The 27,405-nt window shown below is 45.3% G+C and overlaps 1 protein-coding gene across 1 annotated transcript in view; it reads right to left on the bottom strand.

Annotated features, from left to right (window-relative positions):
- Positions 1 to 12,969: 12,969 nt before the first annotated feature.
- The window catches only part of LOC138520542 (E3 ubiquitin-protein ligase TRIM11-like), a 76,245-nt gene continuing 61,809 nt past the window's right edge, over positions 12,970 to 27,405 (bottom strand). Inside the window, exons 3-4 of the mRNA XM_069632886.1 lie at positions 13,862 to 14,200; positions 12,970 to 13,188 (exon numbers count right to left, since the gene is read on the bottom strand). Of these exons, the coding sequence (XP_069488987.1) occupies positions 12,970 to 13,188; positions 13,862 to 14,200 (558 nt within the window). The remainder of the gene's footprint in view (positions 13,189 to 13,861; positions 14,201 to 27,405) is intronic.

Here is a 27,405-nt window from a genome sequence, read left to right as displayed (position 1 = left end):
TGGAATTTTCGGACGAGTATCGCCTGGATAAAATCTTACTCCACTTGTCATCAGAGAGCACGAAAGACACTTTGTTGAATCATGGGGCGAAGTTGTTACCACTTGGCTTTAGATTACTGGATTACGACGACAGTACTAAGGACTCTGCTCAATGCCCCCTTACGCAATCAAGTGAAGACCTTCAAGGCGAGGGGGTTGTTCAATCTCAAAACACCTCTGTTCGCTACTTAAGAAAGAGGGCGTCGACCCTAGTCCTCCACCCAGATCTAGTTCTTATACATCGTCGAGCGCCCCAAAACCTGAACCAGGACCACAACCCCAGGATCAACAATGCCCAGAGAGCCCGACAGTCGACTCGCAATAATCAAGGGATGGATGACTGGTTGGCAGAGGCTTTGACTCCAGTCCATAGCTGGGCTTCTCGGGGTGGGGGTGAGCAGTTCCAGGAAATGAATGAACAAGCAAAAATGTGTAGCTGGAACACACATGGGTTTCTTCACCTGTTTGGGGAGGGCCTTCCGAACCTCCAAGAGTTAGATATAATCTGTCTCCAGGAGACATGGCTGAGGTCTCCCCCTCTCTTGGATGGGTTTTCGATAGTTTTCAATCTGGCGGAAAAAGGCCAGAATGGGAGACCCAAGGCCGGCTTGCTCATAGCCCTTCCTGTAGATAGGGGCTACGAAATCATCTCTGAACATAAACCTTCCCCATTGATTCTCGCTGTTATAATCCGGATGGGCTCGGTACCAGCTAAAACTACAAAGAAGATTCTAGTGGTTAATCTGTACTGGAACACGGCATCTAAATGGAGCGAGAACTTTTAGAGCACAGTACTCTACCTTATCGATGAAGCTAGGGCCACTCATATTAATCTTGAGGTTTTGGTGTGTGGTGACCTGAACATTCATTGCTTTGACAATTCACAATCTCTTATCGAAGATATTCTTCCCTCAGCTTCTTGCCAAGTGGTGAGAGGACTCATATGGAGGAGATTGTCCCCCGACACCAACTTGGAAGAGGGGGGCTGACTCAAATGTCTTGGACTACGTTTTTGCCTCAGAAACACTATTCAATGACATTGTTGGTATAGCGGTTAGAGGAACCCCCAAGAGTGACCACAACATTGTAGTCATTGTATTAGATAAATGGCCGGCAAAGAAACGCAAGTGCCAATCCCTCAACCTAGAAATTGAACCAGGCAGAAACAAGCTGAGGACGCGACTGCCACAACCGGCAGATCTGACGAACTCTGAAATCACCTAAAACCAGCTGCAAGTTCCATTTATAGCCTATGATCCGACAAGCCCAATATTGAACAAAGGAGGTTTTAATTTTTTTGTTTGTTTTTTTTAATTGTGATTCACAGTACAAATGTACTTTTAACAGTGTTTAAAAACCATAATATATTTAAAAGAATAATTTAATAAATCCATTAAAGAGGTTTTAATATACGACATAAATACGATTCTGAGGTCATCAGATATCACAGAAAAATATAGCAGAAATGTGGAGACTCTTAAACCACTTGTCGGCGCCACAAGGTGCCCTCTTGCTCAATCCAATCCCAGAGGAAACCTGGAGGCACCATTTTGAGCTTCTATTTGCGAGTCCAGACGATATCCAGTCACAAGTAACCAAGGGCCTGGTAGGCCCGTGGACTTTCTCCACGACACCAAGTGAAATATATGACCAGATCCTCAGGGCTAGGAACTCAAGAGTGGCTGGCCCAGATGGGATGTCAAATTGTCACCTGAAAGAAGACCCAAACTATTGGTCCATTAAATTAGGTCTCTGGGTTGAGCAAATTAAGATAGATAAAAAAAAGTCCAGCGTCATGGACATGCTCATCCATCGTACCTATTGTAAAAACAAGGAAATATCAAGGCTGAGTACCACAAAAGGAAATACACCGAACACAGGCTTATAAAGATTCACAGATCTTTAATACTAAGCAGTTTACAAAGAAACAAAGGTACACATAGCTATCTGGCTCTCAACACCCTGCAATGAGTACCAGCCCGTCAGAGTGAGGAGGGAGAGTGCTGAACATCTGAACATTCGCATTTTTATACATTTCTTACAATATTGTCCAGCCCCTCTACAGGTTAATAATCTGTGGTCTAGAGTTTGTGCCAAGTTCACATATAGCTCATACAATAATATACAGAAGGATTACACAAGTTTGCATTTCCATCAAGTTACAATGGCAATGTATGTTCTTAGATCCATCAATAAGCCTTAGCCATATCCCTTCACAATGTAGTTCAGCCAGTTTCCACGGTTGGCGTTTGCTTAACATTGTCGCCGATGTGTATTCATGGATGAGGTTTGTTAGCGCAGACAATCCTGGGACAACAGTTCATTCACAGTACAAGGTCTCATTACCTAGTCTAAACAGTCGGCCCTCGCTCGGACAGTCTAACCATTAACAAAGCTCAAAGGTCAGCAGGCTTGTTTGCAAGTTAGAAACACAGTCCACCATTTTAGAACAGAGATTCATTCAAATAGAAATCAAAATGGCGGATGAACTTAAAATGGCGGCGAAGTCGATCCAAAACCGGACATTGCAACGCAGTTTTCTTCGCAGAGCAATTGGGCTTAAGCCAACATAAATCAAAAGGGGACATAATGTGATTTCCCGTTTGACACTATCTACAAAAATGGCAACAGGGCGGATCCGGGCAATTATAGGCCCATCGCCCTTTTGGACGCGAGCAGAAAAATCTTCGGATCCTTGCTTCTCAAAGCCCTTTCAAACTGGCCACTTCATCCTACCATTATGATCCCTGGCAAACAGGCTTCATAAGAGGCGTGGGGACGTCAGTGAACCTTTTTATCTTAAACATCTTCAAATCAAAGGCTAAGGCAAAAAAGGATCAAGAACTGCATGTTGCCTCAATCGATTTGGCGCAAGCCTTTCATACCATAAATCGTCAGATTCTTTGGAAAATATTGGAAAAGTGGGGGTGTCCCCGAGACATACGAGAAGCTCTATCCTCTTGCACTCTCACACCACGCTACGAGTAAGATTGGACCGCAAGGGCCATATGACCAATCCAATTAAAACCTTCAACGGTTTAAAACAAGGTTGTCCGCTGGCCCCAGCAACTTTTAACCTGTTCATCTCGGACATAGAGTCAGCTTTTGAACTGGTTAGATGTTTTCCCCCCTCGTTGGCCGGGGTTCCTATCGGAAGACTCCTCTTTGCCAACGACTTAATTTTGCTTGATCAAGCTAAAGTCGGTCTGCAAAGGCAGTTAGATACCATGGAGAAGTACGTGGAAGCTAATGGACTGAAAATCAATGCCAAAAAGTCAAGAATACTCATTTTCGGATGTAGAAGGAGGAAGAAAGGTGGGGCCAGTAAAGCGAGGTCTATTAAAGGTGAAATAATCTCAGAAGTATCGGAACTCACCTACCTAGGGCTCTGCCTAAATGACAGCGCTGTAGATGCCCAAAGGGAATCTTCACTTCGAAACAAGACGAAGAATCTAGCTTCACAAGCAAGAATTATTATGTACAGGTATTGCAAGTTCTCCAAGGTCCTGATAATTGATTTTTTCCATTTAAAAGTGACCCCGATCTTGACCTAAGAGGCAGAAACATCCTTCTCCTTATCAGCACTAATATGTGGGAAGTTGGAAGGGCTGTTTTGGAGAAAGGTGCTACACCTGCCTAACTGTGTTCCAATCGAGATCATCAGGGTGGAATTGGGGTTGACATCCCTTTACACCACCACAGTCTGGAAATCCCTTTCACTGTACAGAAAATGCTCTGCCACGGGAACGGAAGAAGGCCTCGCCGCAATTGGCCTAGCAATGACAAAAACCTCTGAGGTCCTTCTGTCCACTTGGAGCTCAATATGTAAAGATATTTTGTATGACTTGGGGGAATCAGTTGATTCGCTATGGCTACATCCAGCTCGAGTCAAACAAAAGCTGTACGACCTCGACTGGATCCAAGCGCTAGCAGTGCGAGCCAATTCAGCGATCCATGGCAGCAACTTTAAGGACACGAGAGCAAGGGGTTAACTACCACCATACATCTCTAAATTCCCTTCCAAATACAAACGTGACAACTTCCTACGGGTGAGAATGCACTTATACCTGACTAAGGAAGTAATCGAGGTTAGGAAACCCCCGGACTTACAGGACTTTACTGGTAGGATGTGTTGCTGTGACCGAGAAACATTAATTCATTTGATTTTAAATGGCCCCGGCGCTAGTGATATTTGGACAAAGTGGTTGGCTAAACACTTCACTAAATTCACAACTCTGTCAGATGAAGATTGGTACGGAAGGCTGATGTCAAGTGTGCAAACTTCGTTGACTTTACCCTTGCTGGCCTTCTTGAAAGAGCTTTTTGACTTAATGGAGAGGAAATCGATCCAGAATGGATTGGCCAGCGGAGTCGAAGGATTGCATAAAAAACGATGAAATAAAATAAAATAAAAAAGTACATAACCTAAATGGTGGCCTACACTCAACTTGTTTTTCCTCGACCAGATGGCACCTACCCACATGCCATTGACTGATTTGTTTCTTTTTTAAGTTGACCGATGGAGTCCTGGGGCCTGTTGTTTATTTAATCAGGCTCCAGATGTAATGGATTCATTTGATTGATATTCTTCTCTGTTTTAAGGTTGTTTTATGTAGCAAAGGTTTAAGATGTAAAGCAAAGGCTAATAAAACATTTTAAAAAAAAGACTATTGCAGACTCAGACAAAAGCACTGCTGTAATACTTCTGGATCTCTATGCCGCATTTGACACAGTCAACCATGAAATCCTCATCGGGAGATTGGAAGAAATAGGAATCACTGACCTAGCCCTACTATGGATTAAATCCTCCCTAACAAACAGAACAGACACCGTATGGATCCAGCCTTTCAAATCCACTAAAAGGGAATCCACCTGTGGAGTACCACATGGATCCTCCTTCTCCCCACTGCTCTTCAACATATACCTGGTGCCTATAATCAAGCTCATTAAAAAACATGGCCTCACTTGCTACAATTACCCTGATGACACACAGATCATTTACAAAATACAAGACACACAGGAAGGAAACACAACCCTGGAAGAATGCATACAAGAGCTCTACAGCTGGATGAACACAAATAGCCTCAAACTCAACCCGGGCAAAACAGAAATAATGATCATAGCTAAAAGCGGGGAAGCCAACCACCACATCCCATGGCCGACGGAACTGGGAAAAGCACCAAATCCATCAACAATAGTAAAGGACCTGGGAGTCTTGATGGACAACGATCTAACACTTGAACCACAAGTAAACACCATACTCAAGAAACATTTCTTCCTGCTGCACGCAGTAAAAAGGATCCTACCATTCCTCTCTTTCACCCACAAAACACTCACCATCATCGCACTTGTGTCCAGAGTAGACTACGCCAACAGCCTATACCTAGGAATGCCAGAAACCTCAGCGCATCCAAAACGCTGCAGCCAGACTCTTGCTCAAACTACCACGAAGAGAACACATTATCCCAGTGCTGAAAATGCTACACTGGCTACCAACAAAACAGCAAATAAAGGTCGAAACAATGTGCATAACACACAGAGCAGTCCACGGCCAAGGAGCAGAGTTTCTAAAGGAGAAAATAATCATTTACCATTTGACAAGATTACTCAGATAAAGCAATGACAATCGCTTAGAACCTAAGCGTACAATAAAAGACAATTTGGAGGATCATCTTTTTCTCACCTGGCAGCTATAACCTGGAATGACCTACCAAAAAACATACGCAACACAAGGGATCATATGGAGTTCTGAAACTACTCAAAACTTGGCTCTTTGCTCCAGAAACAGGAGGAAACGTCTAGGAAGCATACACCCAAAGGGAAACATGAATCCCCTGGAGGAAACCGTGACCCTAACTTGGTCCTCCGTTATCAAAAGTGTGGGGGGGGTGTGCACACCAACCCATGTCCACACAACGCCAATCCTAAAGGGAACTTGGATAGGTGGGGACACCCAACCGGATGGGCAGAGAGGAACCAGAGTCCTCTGACCAAAACATTGTCAGCCGTAGGGCAGGGGAACTAGTGGAAACCGGCTAGATACACACACCACTGGAGTCACACAGAGGAGAGCTCCCACTCCTCAACATGCTTGCCAACTACGCAGACAAACCACAGTACCAAACACACAGGATAACCATAGAGGTTGGGCTCAGAAACGGAAAGAGGTAAGAAATCGATGGCAATATCTTTTACAAAATCTATTTAACCCGACCCTATAACCTAAACTTTCTGCATAGACCCCTCATACAGAAACTCACACAATCACCTCTCTGCACAGCAATCCGCACGCACTTCACCACACTGCAACAACAGACTAACATCACATAGCCCGGCACAACAGCACATGGGAATATGGCACTGACCTGAAAACCGCACTTAAGCTCAGCGAACGGTGCACACCGAACTGAAGCAGCCAACAGGACATCATAACTCTCACTTTCCTATTCCCACTATACCCTACTAACCCCTCCTTTACCCCCCCCTTTTCACACTCTCCTTTTCAGATCCATCAGAGCGCCTGAGGACAACTCCAGTGGTGATGGTGCGCGGTACAAATACCTTTAACATTAACATTAAGAACTGGGAAGAAGAATACACAAGGAGTGATGCCGAATGTTCACTTGCCAAGTACTGGGAAGAAGAAGAATAACAAAGGAGTGATGCAGAAGGCTCGCCTGCTAAGTACTTAGAAGTGGTGGCCACTAAGAGACATAAGGATTGACCAACTGAGACAGACCAAGGACTATGAAACTCTGCTGAGGAGGGCCCAGCTTAACAGTATAAGAAGAGAATATGGCCTTACTGTGAGAGTGAGAGCACCCAATGTGAAGCCTGGAGAGCCCAGGAGGTTCAAAACGGGTGAGAAGACGGAACGCTGAAGAACCTGATCCACACTGCTGAGGATGCCGGTAGTGAACCAAGGGAGTCGGCTGCAGCCCAACCGAGCGTAGGCCTACCTGGGAGCTGGGAGACGGTGACGTGACCTCAAGGTGGCAGACTGAGCGTTCCAATAACTACGCCAATACCACCTCGCTGGAGTCCCTGCTGTGGCTACGCTGTACACCAATGCCGGACAGAAGAAACTTGAAGAGTGTCTGTGGGGAACGCTAAGAACGCTGAGAACCACTTCCCTTGGAAGAACCAATGACGTGCTCCAACCACAATTCTGGTAATGGGAGTCACAGGCGACCCGGTGAGGGAGCGGGGAAGAGTGGAAGAAGCATCAGGAGTAATATCCCTCTTCTCAGTGAGACTTGCAGAAACATTATAAATGTGAGAAGCTTCAGGAGTGACCTCCCTCGTCTCGGTGACACTTGCAGAAGCAATATAAATGTGAGAAGTCTCAGGAGTAATCTCCCTAGTCTCAGTGATGGTAATAGAAACCAAATAAGTTTGGGAAGCCTCAGGAGTGATCGTCCTCATTTGAGACACTATTGTCACAAACATACAACTACTAAAATCATTGGGATGGATCTCCCTTCTCTCAGTGAGTGTGGCAAAAGAGAGAAAGATACAGGAAGTAACGGGAATGGTCTCCCTGGCCTAAGAATCATCCTCAAGAGTTGGAAGGAAGAAGACCACATCAGGAGTGGCCTTCTTAATCTCAGTAGTTGTTTGAGAGATATTGAAGTGCTAAAAGACAAAGTGATTAATTCTCCTCAGGGGGTAAGGAAACAGAAAGAGGAGAAGTTTAAGTTTACCCTGACAGGATTTCAGGAGGAGCTACGAGGGCTGCTAAAAAGCGTTGTTTGATCTTGAAGAAAGGTTACATTACACCAGGAGAAGGGAGTCATTCTCCTGGCTGGTAAATCAGACACTAAAGCAACAGAATACAGCATCAAGCCTGAAAGAAGGATCAGGATAAGAAGGGTCTTGTTTACTTCAAGTTGCTACCAGTCAATTGGAGACTGGCATTTCTCATCAGAACTTGCAATACCAGGAGAAGGGAGTCATTCTCCTGGCTGATAAATCAGACACTAAAGCAACAGAATACAGCATCAAGCCTGAAAGAAGGATCAGGATAAGAAGAGACTTGTTTACTTCAAGTTGCTACCAATGTATTGGAGACTGTCATTTCTCATCAGAACTTGCGATACCAGGAGAAGGGAGTCATTCTGCTGCCTGGTAAATCAGACACTAGAGCAACAGAATACAGCATCAAGCCAGAAAGAAGGATATGGGTAAGAAGAGTCTTGTTTACTTCAAGTTGCTACCAGTCTATTGGAGACTGTCATTTTGTTACGCTCACCTGGTATCCACAGGGGCGCCACACGATACTGGATGGAGGTCTAAGCGCTATCCCGGACCCCTCTCTGCTTGGTTATGTGCTAGATGTTGGATAGTGCCTATAACAGGAGAATGGAGGGTTAAGATACTGGCTCTGTGATGGGTGGACTCCCACCTTCCTCTAATCCAAATCCCCTCCCTTGGGGTTATTGCTCACCTTAGGTTTTTGTGCGTTGAACTCTCCGTCCTGCGTTTCTGTGCAGGGGCATGGTTGCTGCGGGCGTTCCGTGGACCTAGTTGCTTCACTGGTCCATGTGCCCTTATGTCGGGTCCAGACCGGCTGTGACTCCGACTCTGCTTGCTGTCTTCCAGGTGAGTTATAATGTCTTTTCCGTCTTTATTCTGTCTCTTTCTTTCCCTCCGTTTTCTCTGTCTTCTCGGCGTCTTGCTCCACTACGCTGTTCCCTAACAATGTCCCTTTTTGTTTTCACAGGGATGGTTGCGATCTCAGAGTTGCCGCGCTGATGGTGAAGACCACAGTGAGTTATTGATGCGCGGAGCGCTGCGCTGTTTATTGGTGCTAATTGCTAACCTGTGTTCTCTTCTCTTCTTTGGACAGGTTGCAGTGATGTTCCGAAGTGATGAGCGATCGAAGCGCTGCTTGCCCAGGTAAGTGCTTTGTTAATGCTGACCTTGTTCCTTCTCCCTTGCAGGTTGTGGTGAAACCCGGAGATGGGCGAGGTAAGAGAAGCGCAGGGTGCTGCCAGGACTCGCTGCTTGCCCAGGTAAGAATTGTTATTAATGCTGTCCTTGTTTCTTTACCTTTGCAGGTTGCGGCGAACTCCGGAGATGGGCGAGGTAAGCGAAGTGCAGGATGGATTCAGGGCCGGTTACTTCACAGGTAAGTGTTCTTGCTTGCTAATGTTGTTCTTGTTCTTCCAGGTTATTAATGGAATCCGACTCTAGGGTTTCAGGATTGGGCCGTCGGAGAAGCAGATGAGCAGGAGCTGGACACAGTGAGCGTTACGCTGCAGGAGCTCAGAATAACTCGAAGCGTGTTCTCCTGTTTGGGTGTGGTTTAAATAGCCCAGGTAAAGTAGTTCCAGGCCAAGTAGTTCCAGCCCCAGCCAAACCCAAAACACTAGACCGCATGGCTTCGCTCTAAAGAACTGAGCTGTGTAATAGGCCTCCATGTTGGATTAAGGTCTAAAACTGGTATTGCTTTATTCCTGATAATGAGCCTGGCGCCGAAGGTGCCAGGACTGACTCCATGTATGTTTCTGATGGAGTTTTAAGGCCCTTGGGGCCAGTGTGAAGGGCTTTAGCCCCATTGCTGCCAGCGGGCTGTTATACCTGAGGGGGTCAGGGGCATGGATCATGACACATTTTTACCAGAACTTGTGATACCATGTGAAGGGAGTAATTCTCCTGGCTGGTAAATCAGACACTAAAGCAACAGAATACAGCATCAAGTCTGAAAGAAGGATCAGCATAAGAAGAGACTTGTTTACTTCAAGTTGCTACCAGGCTATTGGAGACTGTCATTTCTCATCAGGACTTGTGATGCCAGGTGAAGGGAGTCATTCTCCTGGTTACTATCACTGTTAATTCAGAAGCTAAAGTAAAAGGTTGTTTTGTTGCGCCAGGGAGATTGGCATTACTGGTCACGCAAAGAAGATTTGTGGATTGTGAAAGACTGTGGAGTAGAACTACGAACCATCCTGTGAAGGTGGAACTGTGTGAACCAGGAGAAGGGAGGCATTCTCCTGGTTGTTTTTCCAATGGGAAACTCAACTGTGCTACAGACCTTTGTAAAACACTTACTCTGCACTGCTTCTTCTTTATAATAAAAACCAAAAAAGTAATTGGTGGAAGGTGTTGAATGAATCTGAACCACTGGCAATGCTCTGGGCAACCTTGAACACCACTGTTTTTTAGCCCGTCTGCGCCATTGCAAAAGGGGTCCAGCCATTTGCAAATCAGTCCGGTACTGCCACCAATGGTAGCAGCCCAGCCCCAACTGCTAGGCCAGGTCCCCTCTGCATGGAAACACAAGCAACCCCAGACATGTTTTGGCCTCGCTGTGCCTCCTCAGTGAGGTGCAGCCTGGTTCCCTATGGCATAGCGAGCAAGGGACCCACGTCTGGGCATACCCACATCATCAGAAGTGAGAGCCCTCACTGCAAGCTGCAGCGTTTCCTCTAGTTCTGCAACTACTACTGGAGGTTTGTGGAAAGATTTGCCAAAAATCACTCGACCACTTGGGGACCTCACCAAGGGATATTAGTCTACCCAGAAGAGCAAAAGGAGTATCATCAGTCCCACAACATTATCATCATCCTTGGGGCACCTTTGGTGAGAGATGGATAGACTGATGTCAGCAGACCTTTGAGGAGCTCAAGTGGAACCTCACCACAGCACCAGCCGTGGCCTACGAAGATCCCCAGCACCCTTACATCCTGCATGTAGACGAAAGTCTGGAGAGGATGAGAGGTGTCCTGCATCAGGAGACCAATAGTGAGATGAGACCCATTGCAGTGCTACCCTTGGGCGGTCCAAGGCACTGCAGGACCAGAGGGACAAGAGAGACCGATGAGAGGTGGGACCAGGGTACTAACAGTGAGTATAGCGTTAATAGAAACTGGACTTGCCCTCCTACATCAGTCTCTTGCTCATAGCATCACAGACCATCACCATTACACTTTTCTGCCATCTGCTGGTGAAAGTGTGAACTGAATTTGCACTGACATCCTAAGCATTTTATATATGATATTGTATGTCAGCAAGTAGGACCAGTAGAAACCATTTGCCATTTTATCAATTTACTAACAATGGACTTTTTGAGCATCTCCTGAATTGCTATGAAGGAAATTCTAGTGGTGATTATATTGTATTGATTACATTTTTTATGTTATTGTTAATATCTCGATATAGAAAATTACATACATATATATTTTCCTTCAAATATCTCACTGTCCAAAAGCCACAGCTGTGTTTAGTAGAAGCTGCCATGGAGCGAGTGAGATATGCCAGCCCTGCTGCAATTATCCTCTGCAGTTGTGAGTTCTTCATTTAAAGGCAGTGCTCTGGTATACATTCCAAATGCTTTCTTCTGGATCAAGTTGCCAACAGATGGAATTTTGTACTTCAACCAAGTTGCTATCAAGAAAGTTCAAGTGGTGGTCTTTTCGTATCGTCGTGCTGTTGACACTTCCCCTATAGTACTGATATGATGGCCCTACACCTACAGCAAATCCTCTTCCTGCTGCTAACTCTGTGATCAGGTCCCGTGGGTGGATCGCTGCACTTACAGGTTTATAGATCCCCAGTTCCCTTTCACCTTCAGTAGATCCACGTCCTGTTGCTGACACTACCTCGCCAGCTGTGATCAGGTCCCTGGCAGTAGATCTCTGCTGTTACAGGTTTACAGATCTCTGATTCCCTCTCACCTTTAGTAACTCCCTGTCCTCCTGCCAATACCTCTGTTCTATCTCTGGGATCAGGCCCTGTGGGTGGATTGCTGCTCTAGTTCTTTAGGTTTCTGATCCCCTCTCACCTTCATTAGATCCACGTCCTGTTGCTGGCACTTCCTCTCCAGCTCTGTGATCAGGTCCCTGGCAGTGGATTGATGCTCCTACAGGTCTATAGATTCCTGTCTCACCTTCAGTAGCTCCCTGTCCTGCTGCTGAAACCTTTGTTCTATCTCTGGGATCAGGTCCCTGGTACTGGATTGCTGCTCCTACATGTCTACAGATCCCTGATCCTGTCTCACCTTCAGCATATACATGTCCTGCTGCTAACACTTCCAGCTGTTGGATCAGGCCTCAGTCAGTGGATTGCTGCGCTAGTTCTATAGGTTTCTGATCCCCTCTCACCTTCAGTAGATCCATGTCCTGTTGCTGGCACTTCCTCTTCAGCTCTGTGATCAGGTCCCTGGCAGTGGATTGATGCTCCTACAGGTCTATAGATTCCTGTCTCACCTTCAGTAGCTCCCTGTCCTGCTGCTGAAACCTTTGTTCTATCTCTGGGATCAGGTCCCTGGCACTGGATTGCTGCTCCTACATGTCTACAGATCCCTGATCCTGTCTCACCTTCAGCATATACATGTCCTGCTGCTAACACTTCCAGCTGTTGGATCAGGCCTCAGTCAGTGGATTGCTGTGCTAGTTCTATAGGTTTCTGATCCCCTCTCACCTTCAGTAAATCCACGTCCTGTTGCTAACACTTCCTCGCCAGCTCTGTGGTCAGGTCCCTGGCAATGGATTGACGCTCCTACAGGTCTATAGATTCCTGTCTCATCCTCAGTAGCTCCCTGTCCTGCTGCTGATACCTCTGTTCCATCTCTGGGATCAGGTCCCTGGCAGTGGATTGCTGCACTTACAGGTTTACAGATTTCTGATTCCCTCTCACCTTTAGTAACTCCCTGTCCTGCTGCTGGCACCTCTGTTCTTTCTCTGGGATCAGGCCCCTGTGGGTAGATTGCTGATCTAGTTCTATAGGTTTCTGATCCCCTCTCACATTCAGTAGATCCATGTTCTGTTGCTGGCACTTCCTATCCAGCTCTGTGGCCAGGTCTCTGGCAGTGGATCACTGCTCCTCCAGGTCTATAGATTCCCACCTCACCTTCAGTTGCTCTCTGTCCTGCTACTGATACCTCTGTTATATCTCTGTGATCAGGTCCTGGGCAGTGGGTTGCTGCTTCTACAGGTCCACAGATCCCTGATCCCGCCTCACCCTCTGTAGCTCTGTTTCCTGCTGCTGATACCTCTGTTCTATCTCTGTGATCAGGCCCCTGTGGGTGGATTGCTGATCTAGTTCTATAGGTTTCTGAACCCCTCTCACGTTCAGTAGATCCACGTCCTGTTGCTGGCACTTCCTCTCCAGCTCTGTGGTCAGGTCTCTGGCAGTGGATCGCTGCTCCTACAGGTCTATAGATTCCAGCTTCACCTTCAGAAGCTCTCTGTCCTGCTACTGATACCTCCATTATATCTATGGGATCAGGTCCCTGGCAGTGGATTGCTGTTACTACAGGTCCATAGATCCCTGATCCTGTCTCACCTTTAGTAGCTCCTGTCCTTCTGCTGATACCTCTGTTCTGTCTCTGGGATCAGGTCCCTGGCAGTGGATTGCTGCTCCTACAGGTCCATAGGTCCCTGATCCCAGCTCACCCTCTATAGCTCTGTGTCCTGCTGCTGATACCTCTGTTCTATCTCTGGGATCAGGCCCCTGTGGGTGGATTGCTGCTCTAGTTCTGTAGGTTTCTGATCCCCTCTCACCTTCAGCAGATCCACGTCCTGCTGTTCCCACTTCCCTGCCACCTCTATGGTCAGGTCCCTGGTAGTGGATCGTTGCCCCTAAAGGTCTATAGATTCCAGTCTCACCTTCAGTAGCTCTCTGTCCTGCTGCCGATATCTCTGTTCTATCTCTGAGATCAGGCCTTTGTGGGTGGATTGCTGATCTAGTTCAATAGATGTCTGATCCCCTCTCACCTTCAGTAGATCCATGTCCTGTTGCTGGCACTTCCTCTCCAGCTCTGTGATCGAGTCCTGGCAGTGGATCGCTGCTCCTACAGGTCTATAGATTCCTGTCTCACCATCTGTAGCTCCCTGTCCTGCTGCTGACACCACTGTTCTATCTCTGGGATCAGGCCCCTGTGGGTAGATTGCTGCTCTAGTTCTACAGTTCGCTGAAACCCTCTCACCTTCAGTAGATCCACGTCCTGTTGCTGGCACTTGCTCTCCAGCTCTGTGATCAGGTCCCTGTGGGTGCTTTGCTGTTCCTCCATTCGGGTCAGTTTCTCCTGAATCTTCTTCATCTTCTCCTCTTGGCCCATCTCCAGTCTGCTGAGCTGCTGCCATTTCTCCTGCTCCAGAAACTGTTTCAAGCGATCGAATGTACTAAGAATTGTCTCTCTCTGCTTCATAATGTTTCCCTTAGAAAATAGATTTAAACAAACAATAGACACATATTACACATCTGATTATTATATTAACTATCATAAAATATCTTACATGTAATATCTGTAGTGGTTCCCTCTCAATAACTCTTAAAATCAAAAACCCAACACATGTGAATTACTGACTGACAATAATTTCTTTTTATAAACCAGTTTTTATTAAGTTTGTTTCCATATTACAACATTATTCATCATATCCTTGCTCAAATACACATTTCTGTTAGTGTTGAGCATTTGTCTTATCCCATTCCTCCTTCCTCTTCCTAATTTTACCCCCTTCCTTCCCTTTCCCTTTATCCCCTGCCTCCCCCTCCTGTAGTATCTCGTACCGATGTGCCCCTTCTCCCAGGCATCCATGTCCCATTTGCACCATCTCTTCTGATACTTCCTCATTTCCTCATGGACCCCCCTTATTCCTGTACGTGATCTCCTCCATTCTGCTGCAAAGGTCCATTCCAATCTCTCATGTTCCCAATGTGGGCATTCCCTAGGTCCCCCATTTTGCCACTAGGTCTCTTTTTACCACCATCGATGGTATGCGTATCAGTGTCTCATCCCCTCTACTTCCTTCAAACTCCCCTCCTATATGCAGTAACATTGTTTTAGGAATGTTCCTACTTCCCTTTTATGCAGTCTATCTCTGGAATAGTGTACTCTGTGCAGAATGTTGTATTGTATGAGCCTCATCCTAGATGATACATTAACCTCGCCACTACCGCTTCTATCCATTTTTCCTCCTCTATTGTTCCCGTGTCTCTTTCCCATCTCCCTTTCAGGTGTGTCATGGGGGGGGGGGTGTTTTATTTATGACTTGATATAGTGTTGTTATCCCTTTCCCCTCTATTTTCTCTCTGAATAGATTAATCTCCATGGTCATGTGTTCCGGGAAGTCCAATTCCCCTCCAAACTGAGCTTCTACAGCTTGTTTTAGTCTCATGTATGTGAAGAATTCTTCCTGGCCCAGTCCATATTTTTCCTGCATTGTTCGGAATGAGTTATCTCTTTATTATCCACTACATCTCCCAGTCTGCATACTTCCCTTTCCACCCAATGTGGCTGCCTCCCTAGCTTTTCTATCTCTTTAAAATTGGGATTTTCCCACAGTGGGTACTGTCTGGTAGTGTTCTCCTTCCATCCGATTGTGTGTGTGTGACTTCCTTCCAGATCTGCACCAATCTCGGTCCTGCTGGGGGGAGAGCACCCTTCCCCCGGCTTCCGTACAGTATCTTTAAGGGGGTTCGGCCTTCCATTTGCAACAGTTTCAGTCTTGTGTGAGCTTGATTTCCCCCTCCAAATACCCAATCATTTGGTACCACCAGATGGGCCGCCCAGTAGTATTTCCATATATCCGGCAGTCCTACCCATCCATCCCATACCGCTTTTGTGAGCGTCCGCAGCGCTATGCATGGATTCATGTTACCCATAATAGCCTTCTAATTATAGCTTTGATCCTCGTGAACTGTATCTTGGGTATTTTCACCTAAGAGTTCTGCAAGACATATAGCAGTCTGGGCAGTGCCATCATTTTTAATAAATTGACCCTTCCTAGCAGTGTTATAGGTAGGTTAGCCCAATGTTTAGCGTCTTCTCGTAGACTGCGATTTATTGGTTTGTATTAGAGATCCTAGACCCCTCCCCCCCTCAAACTGAATACATGTAACATGATAGGCTGATAAATGGTTCCATTATTGTAAAAATCAGAATTATAGTGCTTCTTGAAGGAAAAGAGTGCATATAGGGCAACATATATTGTTAGGGTCAGAATGACTCAGGAAGTAAAGGGTGTCTCCAGTATTACTCATGTATCATGAATATGTAAAAATATAGTCCGGAAACTGGATAGAAAATTAGTTATGCTCAAAGGTAGTTAGAGAGTTGGAGAGCCTGAGGTGGAGAGCCAGTCTGCAGCGTTGTGCAGCCCATCCACGCTATTGTGCAGGAGGTGCCTATAAGTGCCTCAATACACCGCCGAGCGGTGAGCGGAGTTGGAGAGCCTGAGGTGGAGAGCCAGTTTGCAGCGTTGTGCAGCCCATCCACGCTATTGTGCAGGAGGTGCCTATAAGTGCCTCAATACACCGCGGAGTGGTGAGCGGAGTTGGAGAGCCTGAGGTGGAGAACCAGTCTGCAGACCTCCGCTGCAGACGCAAAGTCGGAGTCATATGGAGCCGGTGGTTCGACCTCTAAATTCACTGAAACCACTCTTGAGACGACTCCTAAGAAATTCGCCGTCGACCAAAATAACCAAACTGAAGGGGGCGATGGCCCTGGGATCAACCGACAGGAGGAGGAGTAAATCGGATTCGGTACCAAGACTGTCTTTAACATCAACAATGGTGGACCTTCTATCGATAGCGCCCGTACGGACGTGTCCACAGGTACCGGTTCATGGACTCGGCAAAAGAATCAAAAAAGAAAATAATATCCTACCTGAACCACGAAGTAATGGGCGGGAGTCCGCTGGAGTGAAGAAGTCCACGGCATCGGCAGAGGAGCGGGAGGAGGCGGAGGGGGCTCAGGAGGGGCCGCGCCCGCCTACCTCGGCTATAGTACACCAAGCTGGGAGCGGTCCGCCATCACCGGAGGTGGTGAGTGGAGTTCATCCGGGTGCGGTCGGAGGATGGCGCCCGCCCAACTCAACGCGGCCGCCCGACTCAACGCGGCCGCTGGGCGGCAGAGTTGAGGAGAGTCCCGAACTAGAGGGACCGGAGGATCAGGAGGCACGCATACCCTTGGAGAAACCAGCTGGAAACGGTGCGGTGTCCACCCGGGCACGGGACCCGCGCAGCAGGTTCGAACTGGGGACCATAGAGTCGGCAGCAGGTCTTGAAACATCCGAGACACCAGAACAGCGTTTGGCAGGAGAGGGGCTGTCCCGTCAGCATAGCACCGAAGTAGAAGTGCTGACTAATCCGCCAGGTAGAGCTGAAGACAGCGAATTAGAGCCAAATACGGTGCGCATCCAAGTTATGCTCCATGATACATACCGTGAAGGCGATGATCTCATACAAAGGCAGGGTAAAAGACAATCAAGGGTCTCCAGACCCGTTATAGAGATCAGTGATAATGAGAGGAACGCTGACCTAAGCAAAGAGGAGGAATCAGATGAATTTGGCTCGGAAAGTGAAAAACAAACAGAGGGAGAGCCGGAGGACTCGAATAAGGAAACGGGTGGGGAGCAACTTAAAACTGGTTGTGCAGTGAAAAGAAAAAAGAGAAACAAAAGCAATACCCCGGCCAAAGCAAGGCAGCAAGGGACAAAAAACACGGCAAAAATGAGAGCCCTGAATAAACTTTCCATGGGAGAATCGAATGGAAAAAAAGCATCAGAAGACGGGGCAGACATCTAAAGGACTGCCTAATCCACTTCTGTCTTGCCCGTTAAAGGCGTATTTTACCCGACAACATAAAAGGAAACAGAGTATAGAGACGGAAGTATCAAATGCGGAAATGCTTGAAATAGCAAATGAAACATAGCCAGCTCTAAAGCAGAGGAAAACTGAAACGGCAACACTGACAACTAACAATCAAGGGCGAGAAGCCGGTAGCCCCAAGGAGAAAAAGAATACAGCTACTAAAGGACTGAGCAGTGATACAGAAAAGCCAACGGCGGCAGGGAGTCAGGATACATCGGCACTGGGTACGTTGGGACTGAGTCTAAAAAGCCTATCAAGAGGGATGGCCCCTACCCCCCAGACTCAAAACGCATCGAAGGGGGTTCCGGCAACTATAGAGGAGATTGAGATACTGGAGGATGAACGGGAGGAGGAAAGGGAGAAATTTGAACAAATAGCCCGGGACTCGAATCGTGAGTCCATCACTCAGCCGGAAAAAGAGCTCCGTCTTGCATGGACAAAGCCCCATCTGTCCACGGGCCATTTGATCTCTTCTCCGACTTCGAAAGGACAAGAGTTAAAAGCAAATTGGGACAACCCTCATTTAAAAAATGGACCAGTAAGAAACCGGGTGAATTCGGATTAGAACATAAGATCCCCAGTGGAAGGCTTGGTTTTGGACTCATCAATACCCGCAAGGCGATCCGAAAAAACCCAAGTATCGCCAAAAAAGAGACGATTTAGTGACATCGCAGTGGCTATGCAAAATGAATCGCCAAATAAAAAACCGGACATGATAGCTATCATGTCGGCCATGACCATCGTGTTAGCACCCTTCTGAAAATTATAGGAAGCTATAAAAGAAAATGTGCATGACAACACTGCAATCCTTTCGAATATAATAGGGAAATTAGCCAACGTAGAAAGTTATATAACTGCAATTGACGATAAAGCGCTTTGTCAGAAAACCTGTTGGGAAAGGAACATTTTAGCTCTGGAAAAAAAGATCAAATTTATGGATACACAAAACAGAATTAAAAAATCAACAACAATGGTGCACGAGGAAATGGTTCAAGAGGTTCAGGTGCGGCCAAAGGGAAAGGATAAAAGCGTGCCAACGCTCCCTCAAGTGTCAAATGAAGGGAGCCATTCCGCAAAACCAAAAAAGACCCCGCTGCCTATAACCCCCCAGATTGAGAGAAACGCTAATTTCAAGAACACCATTGAAACGTTGGTTAAATCAGACGGTAGAACTGGAGTGCCCCTAATAAAGGTTAACCAACTTGAGCCACTGATACAGCCTGAAGAAAATAGCGCACCCAGATCGCCAGGAACAGCATAAGAATTTTTAGTCTGCTCGGACTTAAAGAATATATCTCTACAGGAGAGGGAGGCGATCAAGGAGGACCGAACAGAAGGTAACGAAAAAAGAAGGCGCAAGGACCAGGATGTTTCCTTTATAGACACGGATAAAGTGGCCAAAGAGGGAGCCGTCTGGAATAACAAGAGTGGTCCCTCCCAGCCGGATTCAAATGAGGCCCGGCTCAAAACCAAACCACACCAAAGCTGTGAAGAAAAGCAGGATAAAAGCTATGAGGGTAGAGCAAGAAGGAGTCCATCGAAACCCCGATATGAACGAAAGGAGGCAGACAAACAAGGAAGCTCGTGGAAATACCGAGCTGAAAGGGTTGAAGTGGAGAACCATCAAAAAAAAATGGAACAAAGTGACACGAGTTTTTAAATTGGAGCAATTGGAAGCAGATAAAAACTTCCTAATACTGAATAGACCGACAGTATTGCAAATAACACGGAAAACAATAACATTGAAAAAAATCAGAACAGAGGACTTTGAGCTTGTGGAACCATACCACAGAGAAATGAAGGCAAAAGCCTTTCTACATATGAAATCGGCAGGCATTCAATATATTGATGAGTCCGCCTATGAAGAGCTTGAATTTTTGGGCTTCCGTCTGATGGAAATAAAAAGGAAGATTGATAGACAAGATTATGAAGTTGAAAAAAAAGAAACAAAATCCAAAAGCACTACCAATCAAAAATGGAGGATCTGTACCGCAATAATCGATGGTACAGGTCTCAGGAGTCTGATGAATCCAGCAGAAGATCTCATTGGAAGGGTGGGGCAGAGAAGCGTTGGTTTGAGGCAACTAAGAGGGACTCTCCAAAAAAAAAATGAAGGCAAAACCCCAGCAACCAGGAGCATCCTGAATCGGGTTGCAAGGGACCTAGATCCCAAAGAGAGCAACACCAGCAGCCCTCTCCCTGTACAGAATTAGGTCCCAAATACTCAGAAAAGAAGAAAAATTCATATGGACATATTCAAGAGACATCAGGATCGAGACAACCTAAAGGGCCCTGGAAGTGGCTAATGTCAAATTGGAACAAAAATACTGGCAAATAGCAACAACAAGGGTTAGCCCGACTCGACAACAACATCTGCCAGAGAGAAATCGACCCGTAAAGGAAAAGTATAGTCTGGGCTCATGGAATACGAGAGGACATGTTCACCTCACAACACCTGGAGACGTCAATCTGGGTCTTTTCGACATAGTTTGTCTGGAAGAGACCTGGTTGTTGAACCAACCGGCTCTCGATGGCTACACAGTGACGATATCACCAGCAGTGAAAGGCCTGTTAGGTAGACCATCATCGGGTCTTTTAACTGTTATCAAAACAGGAACGGGTCTGGGTGAACCCATAAAGTGGAAAGAGTCCTATGAAATGCTGGTCATTCTGACCTCGCAGCCAGAATTGAACGACAAGAACCAAAACGGTCTGCGAAATCCCTTGGGTATAGCTAATTGCTATTGGAATCCACAGCGGATGTCGATAAAAACATTCTGTTCCAACATGAGTGCAATGATAGACCAGCTTTACGTTGAATTTGACAAAATTGAGCTTATCATCTGTGGTGATTTCAACGGCAAATGCTCGGTGACGGCAGTCGACCAACAAAGACCCGTCCAACCACAGGAAGGCTCTGATCGTACCATTGAGAGAGGCATGGCGTGGAACGAAGTTATTGCCCCAAGAAACATCCAAAATGTCGCCTCCTTGTTCCCAAACCAAGTGAACATCCCTACATGGGAGCGTGATTCTTCAAAAGCAACTCTTGATTATATTTTTGTCTCTAACGGGTTGATTCAAGACCAGATGGGCTTCAAGGTGCAAAAAACGGTGCACAGTGATCATAACTTATTGATGTGTATGTGGCAAACAAGAATTTTGAAGCCAAGCTCTTACGATCTGGCCATTGAAACAAATCTCCAACAGACCCGGCTACGATTGACTGAACAAGATATCATGCTAATTAAACAGGCCTGGGAGCAGAGGGTCAACGGCGACATCTTGAATGCAACGAAGGATAGACCGAACTACCTGCCTTCACTATTGTCATTCCAAGTAAGGGGCAAGACGAAATTAACGAAACCTGAGGATACGAACCATACCTATGACAAAGACTGGGTTGCGAAAAGAAAGGTGGGCCACAGATTGAAAAGAATAGCGAAGAAATCAAATGCCCCTGAGGATTGGGAAAAATGGCAACTGGAAGTGAAAAGCTACAACACCTGGCGCAAACAACGAAGAGCAGCTCAATATCAAAACGATGCCGAGAATATAATGAGCAAACTTCAAACAAAAAAATCCAATGAATTCTGGACTCTGATAAAAGCAAAGAATAGCCCTCAAAGTGCAGTCCAGTGTAATGCCGTGGCGGAAGTAAGGTGGATCAACTATTTTACAACGGAATTTGAAGGCGTAAATCAAGACCCAGCAATGATCAACCAGGTTTTCAACACACCCTGGGAAGACCTCTCGAACGCAGAAAACATCGAAGTAGCCATAAGGAAACTTAAAACATCGAGAGCCCCAGGTCCTGATGGGTTGACGAATGTGGACTTAAAAATGTTCTCAAAGCAATGGTCGGAAATGCTTAGCAAGATTTTCGCTGAATGCGGTAGAACAAAGATGATCCCTGAGTCATGGCAGAAAGCGGTGATAGTCCCGATTTACAAAAAAGGAGTTTGAAACGAACCTGAGAGTTACAGGCCAATAGCCCTATTGGACATAATAGGGAAAATCTATGCAACCCTCCTGCTAGCTCACTTCCGAATTTGGCAAAAAGACGGCCCTTCAAAAGACCATCTACAAACGGGCTTTCAAAAAAATGGCTGTACAACAATCAACCTAATGATAATAAACATCTTGAAAGCCAAAGTCAAAGAAGGTGCACCAAAGATCTACTTGGCTTTTGTTGACCTTTGGAAAGCTTTTGATAGGATCGACAGGAACAGATTGTGGTTGAAACTTCAAGGTTGAAATTGTCCGAAAAAAATACTCGACCCCATAAAAGCTCTTCATTCGCACACAAAAATCAGAGTTAAACTAAACCTCCAAGGTGCACTTTCCGAGGAGATAGTGGTGAAGGGGGGTCAAGAAGGGGTGCCCTTTGGCCCCGGCCTTGTTCATAGCATTTCTAGGTGATTACCAGCTCTCAGAAAGTAAAATAAGATCTTTTCCTCCTAAAATCTGGAAAATGGAAATCCCACGTCTTCTGTACGCCGATGACGTCATCTTAATAGATCAGACCAAAGTGGGGCTTCAAAGAAAACTAGTAAACCTGTAGAAATACATAACTGAAAACCAATTGGAGATAAATAAAACAAAGACCAAAATTTTGGTAATTGAAAAAGTAACGAACAAAGCAATGAAAAAACTAAATTGGTTTCTCGACAAGACCAAAATTGAAATTGTCAAAAATATCAAATATCTAGGGGTCCAGATGGACAGTTCAATAACAGACATGAGTGCGCAAAACCAACTGTGGGAAAAAGTGAGATGTCTAACCTCCCAGACAAGAGTGGTTGACTCCAAGTTTGGAAAGTTCTCCTTAATACCAGCGATAACCTTCTACAAGGCTAAAGTCATTCCCGCAATGACATATGGAATGGAAGCTTCTTTGTATATACCACGCCATCTCTGGAACAAACTAGAGGGCTATGTTTGGAAAACACTTTTGGGCCTTACGAAATCAACTGCCATGCTGGCCATCAGGAGAGAGCTGGGGCTAGTCTCACTAGCGTCGATGGTAGATCAAAGCACCATGAGACTGTACAGGAGAATAATCATGTTGGATACATTAACCATTTTTAACTTCATGAAGGAAGAAATTGAAACAGGCAATTGTGAGGTTTTGAAAAAATGGGTCAAGGCCAGAAAGGCCGATCTAGCACTAATAGCATGTACAGAAGTAGAGCTGAAGGAAAACCCAGATCGAATCAAAAGAAAAATGGAAGAGATGGACTGGATCCTGACAATAGAGAAAGCAGTGGGGAACAAACTCTTAAAACACCTGCCACCGGCTTTTAATAAACTGAGAAAACCGATGAACTACTGCCAAAAATTTCCGGACAAGAAGATGAGAATATATGCCATGAAAGCGAGATTGAACCTTTTGTTGACCCGAGAGATCATAGCAACTTGAGGAACCATAACCGACAAGAGATGTTGCCTATGTAAGGAGGATTCATCTGTTGAAACACTTAAACACCTGGTGATTGATTGCTCTAAAACCAACGCAAACAGAAACATCTACCTCCCATCGCTGGTGGAGAGCCTATGGATATTCAAATCTGACAATATGTGGAACAGACTCATCTCTGGCGAAAAAACGAGATGGACCATTGCACTGGTCAAACTACTCGAACTCGCATTCGAACAGATAAATCGCCAAGGGCCCGAGGGTGGTGTGGCGTAGGGCGTCGATTTCAAAAGGCTATTTTTTAGTTCCTTGTTCTCATATAACAGCCACTGCTACGTACCAGTTAGTGTGGGAGGTTTATGTAGTTGGTGAAGTTTTTTTCTCTTTTCTTTCGGCTGCAGATGAGGGGAAATTTTGATAAAACTTATTGTAAATAAGTAAAAGTTCAAATAAAAAAAAGGTAAATTGGTTTGCCGTTTGGTAAGCAAGGCTGAACATCTAGGCTGGACAGACTGAGATAGATTCTAATATGTATGCCAAATACAAAATGGTGTCTTGCAAACAGGTGTCAGAAGGGCTGACTCATTCTGATGTGGAATATTCTTTGAAGAAATTTCAATGTGAGATAGTCACTCTGGGATGGTATATTTAGAAACCTTGTCAAGAAAAGCAGACAGTGATAGATAGTAGATCAGATAAACGCCTGGGAAAGCTACCAATTAGATGGAACAGCTGCTTATTTAGCAACAAATAAGATGAGCCCATGAAGTTTCTCACAGTATGAGCTGGCAAGTAAATTTGGAAGGTCCTCGAAGAGTAGATAAGACCTTTTTCTTGGCAGGATTTGAAGCATTAATAACTATGTTTAGCTGAGACTGTAATGGGCTAATCAGTATATGGGCCTCATTACGACCCTGGCGGTAAGGGGTTAACGGCGCCGGTAAGGGTGCCGGTGCCATTAACCCCTTACCGCAGCATTACGAGGTCCTTTAGCGGGTCCCGCTAAGGGCGGCTGGTTTTACCAGGCACCCTTAGCGGGAGCCGCTAAAGGACCAGCATGCTAACAACGGGCCCGTTGTTAGCATGGCCGCATTCCCATTGAGCCCTATGGGGGCTCGAAAGGGAAAGGGGATTTACAGGGTCCGGGTTCCTTGAATGAGGAATTATCGGGTCCTCCAAGGTTGGAATGGCCCGGTAATTCCCCATTCAGGGAACCCAGACCTGGTACGCGGTAAGGGGGTTGTCATGGCGCTAATAGCGCCATGGCTACCTCCAGCCTCATAATGAGGCCCAATGTGTCAGTCAGACGGAGTGTGCCAAGATGAGCTAATGTGGAATTGGTGAGTGGCAGTTAAGCCAACCAATCAAAAACAAGAAGAGGTTTGTTTGTGGCTGAAGGGACCAATCAGATATGTATTCTGAAATTGTATGAAATGTTGTGTCATCCTGAAAAGAGTATAAAAGGCAAGGTGATTGTAGGAACTGGCTGCTTCTTCTAGTGTCTTCTGAACCTGTATTAAAGATGACTGTGAATTTGTGAACAGGCGCCTGTCTCTGCTTTATACTGTCTCCAGTGCCTGAGTCTGCAGATGTCAAAAGTTGATATAGGGATGCAGAGGGTACCCCTTTACACTTGGCAACCGTACAAAGCGACCCTAAAGATCTTTCAGGGATAAGAACCCAAGCTCCTATGCTGACGGAGATGGTGAGATACCTACGAGAGACGGTGAGTGGCAACACTGCAGTATGCTTTCTCATACCTTGATGGGGTCTCTTTATGACTGTCAGCATATGATGATGGCTCACTTTGACATCTATGGATTATGTTATGTATTGTGGGGGGCAGGGATAAAGGGGGGAAATAAAAGCATGTATTATGTATATAATTAAGGGGTTTGTGGTAAGTTAGAAAAGCAACAGGCAGTTTAGATGTGTAATTGGGTGTATAAAGGTAATTGGGGGTTGTTTAGAAAAGACAAGGAGCGTCTGAAAGACGAGGAGCGTCTGACAGCCCGGTTTTCCTAGTTCAAGGAACTTAGAAGGAGTCATTTCAAAACCCAAGCGGGTAAAATTAGGCAGCACATAGACAGGTCTATGAGAGGGAATGACTCAAACTCCAATTAGAGTATTATATGGGCAGAGATAGAGCAAAGAGCTCTGAAGATTAATGAGAAAAGTCGACTAGTTGGTCCGTTTGTTATGTGTCTGTTTTAGATTAAGATGTCGAAGAGTGACAATGGGTGTACAAAATTGAGATAAAAATCAAGAAATTATATTATTTATTTACGAAAGTTGATCTGCACCAATCTAATAATAGGCAGGGATCAGTGAAAAAGGTAAACGTTTGAACAAACCATTGTTGGAAACGCTCATATGCGCTATCTGAAATGACATGGAGAAAGAATCAGGCAAAATAATGAATTGCAGTAAAAAAGTGTGGCTACTTTGCACCCTTGTAGCGGGAGGGTGCCGGTAGCTAGGGGGTTCATTTTTAGATAACTTCATAGTTGAAAGATTTAAGATACCGAAATGTTTTGAATGGTAAAAATTTGCAAAGTGCATTATGCAAACGAAGAATAGATAAAATAGGACATGTGAGAGAAATGAATTGTCCTTCGGGCGGGCAACTACGCAGTTAGGAAGGTGGTCTAAATAGGGGTTTTAAAGCAAATTGACACTACATCCAACATCAGATTCCCCCTCCCCAGCAAGGAGGGAAGGGAATGGGATATATACCATGTTTCAAAAATAAAATCTCACGGAGAGATGACTACTTTTGGATATGATACGAAGCTAAACAAAGGCTAGCACTGACAGTGCATAATGAAAATGTATGATCAGGCCGCGCTGCGGGGAGCAGCCAGAATGTCTGTTCAAGGCTGCGAGATAAACAGTTGTCAGAGTCAGGAGAGTAATTCATGATTGCGGGAAGAAACAGGGCTGCTTTACAGTTAGAAACAGGGATAGCCCTGTGAGTTAATGTAGGTAAAACAGCTTGCGCAGAAGAAGCAGCATATGCTGTTGACAATATTTTTATAAAAACGCAAAAGCAAAGCTGTGAGCTAAACTTTATACATACAAAGAGCAGTTTGTTGTTTGTGTTGGCAGGAATGACAAAATGTGTGTGCGTGATTAAAACAGAAAAATGAATGAAGGTTTATGGAAATGTCACCAAAATCAGTAAGGTTAAAACTGACATATGTATAAGAATGTAAAAAAAAATCTTTAGTGGTTTATTTGTGTAGTTTTTAAAAATGCGTTATTTTGGTGCCAGGTTTATGGTTTATATGTATATTGTTTGTGCTTTACAGTAGGGACGCTCAGTTAGGGGTTGATTTGGTTGACACCCCCAGAGTAAATTGGCAAATAAGTAGGTCTTGAGAAACAGCATTTTTCCAATGGCATTAGTGCACAATTATTAAAAACAAATTCTAAGAGAAAGTGCTGGATTGGATTAATATATTATGGGGTAATTAGACCCCTGGTTGTGCAGTCAAGCGAGGGTGTATATTTTGAAGATTTGTTCATTTTTGCCAGGATAACCTGATGTAGTTGAACTGTATTCTAATTATTTGCACTTAGAAGACTGCTCCACAGTTATTGTAAATGTGTGTGGGCTGGGGAGGCCTCATTGGGTCACTCTTTGGGGTTACACGGGTCGCTTCCCATTATGGAGGGAGTTGTTGGTTGTTTCTGGGATTGGTGGTGGATGCTTTTCTGTTCGGCACACAGTGGATTGCCCCTGATTTGTTGATTTTATGTTGGGCAAGTAGCCGTTCCTTGTTGATGAAGGATGGGACATTTGTTTGACAGAGTATAGATCACAAAGCATACATGGGCTAATTGTATAGATGAGGGAGAGAGGACCAATGTTTGCTAAAAGGTTTTTAGTGCGCTTTGAAAAGAAAGACAGAGTGCAAAATGAAAGCACAAAAGAGTGCTGTAGATAACTAGAATGGTGAGAATATTGGTAATTGGGAATAGAGAGAAGCCATGGGATATGCATTGCATTACAATGTAGAGTCATGAAGTGTTATACTTGCAGGGTTAGGCATGAACACCAAGGCCAGAGCAGATTGGATAGGTGCCAAGAAGGGGAACAATGTTTCCCTCACCATACAGTATACCTATGCAATATAGGGGTATTTGGAGAAAAAATATTATGACTGTGTCCAGGATCACACGAATTGTGAAGTATGGCGCAGAGAGTAAAAATGCAATTATGAGAGCAGACTACATTAAAAAGTAGGCTGATGAAATAGTGGATGATATTAAACTAAGCACAGTGAATATTTATAGGGAATAGCAAGGATAAATGAGACAAAAACATTTTTGGGGAAAAATATTGG

Source organism: Ambystoma mexicanum, chromosome 13 (genome assembly GCF_040938575.1).
Source record: "Ambystoma mexicanum isolate Mex_15411 chromosome 13, UKY_AmexF1_1, whole genome shotgun sequence".
NCBI classification, from domain to species: Eukaryota; Metazoa; Chordata; class Amphibia; order Caudata; family Ambystomatidae; genus Ambystoma; species Ambystoma mexicanum.
The sequence above is the reverse complement of the archived record's forward strand: the minus strand, read 5'-3'. Positions and strand labels throughout refer to the sequence as shown.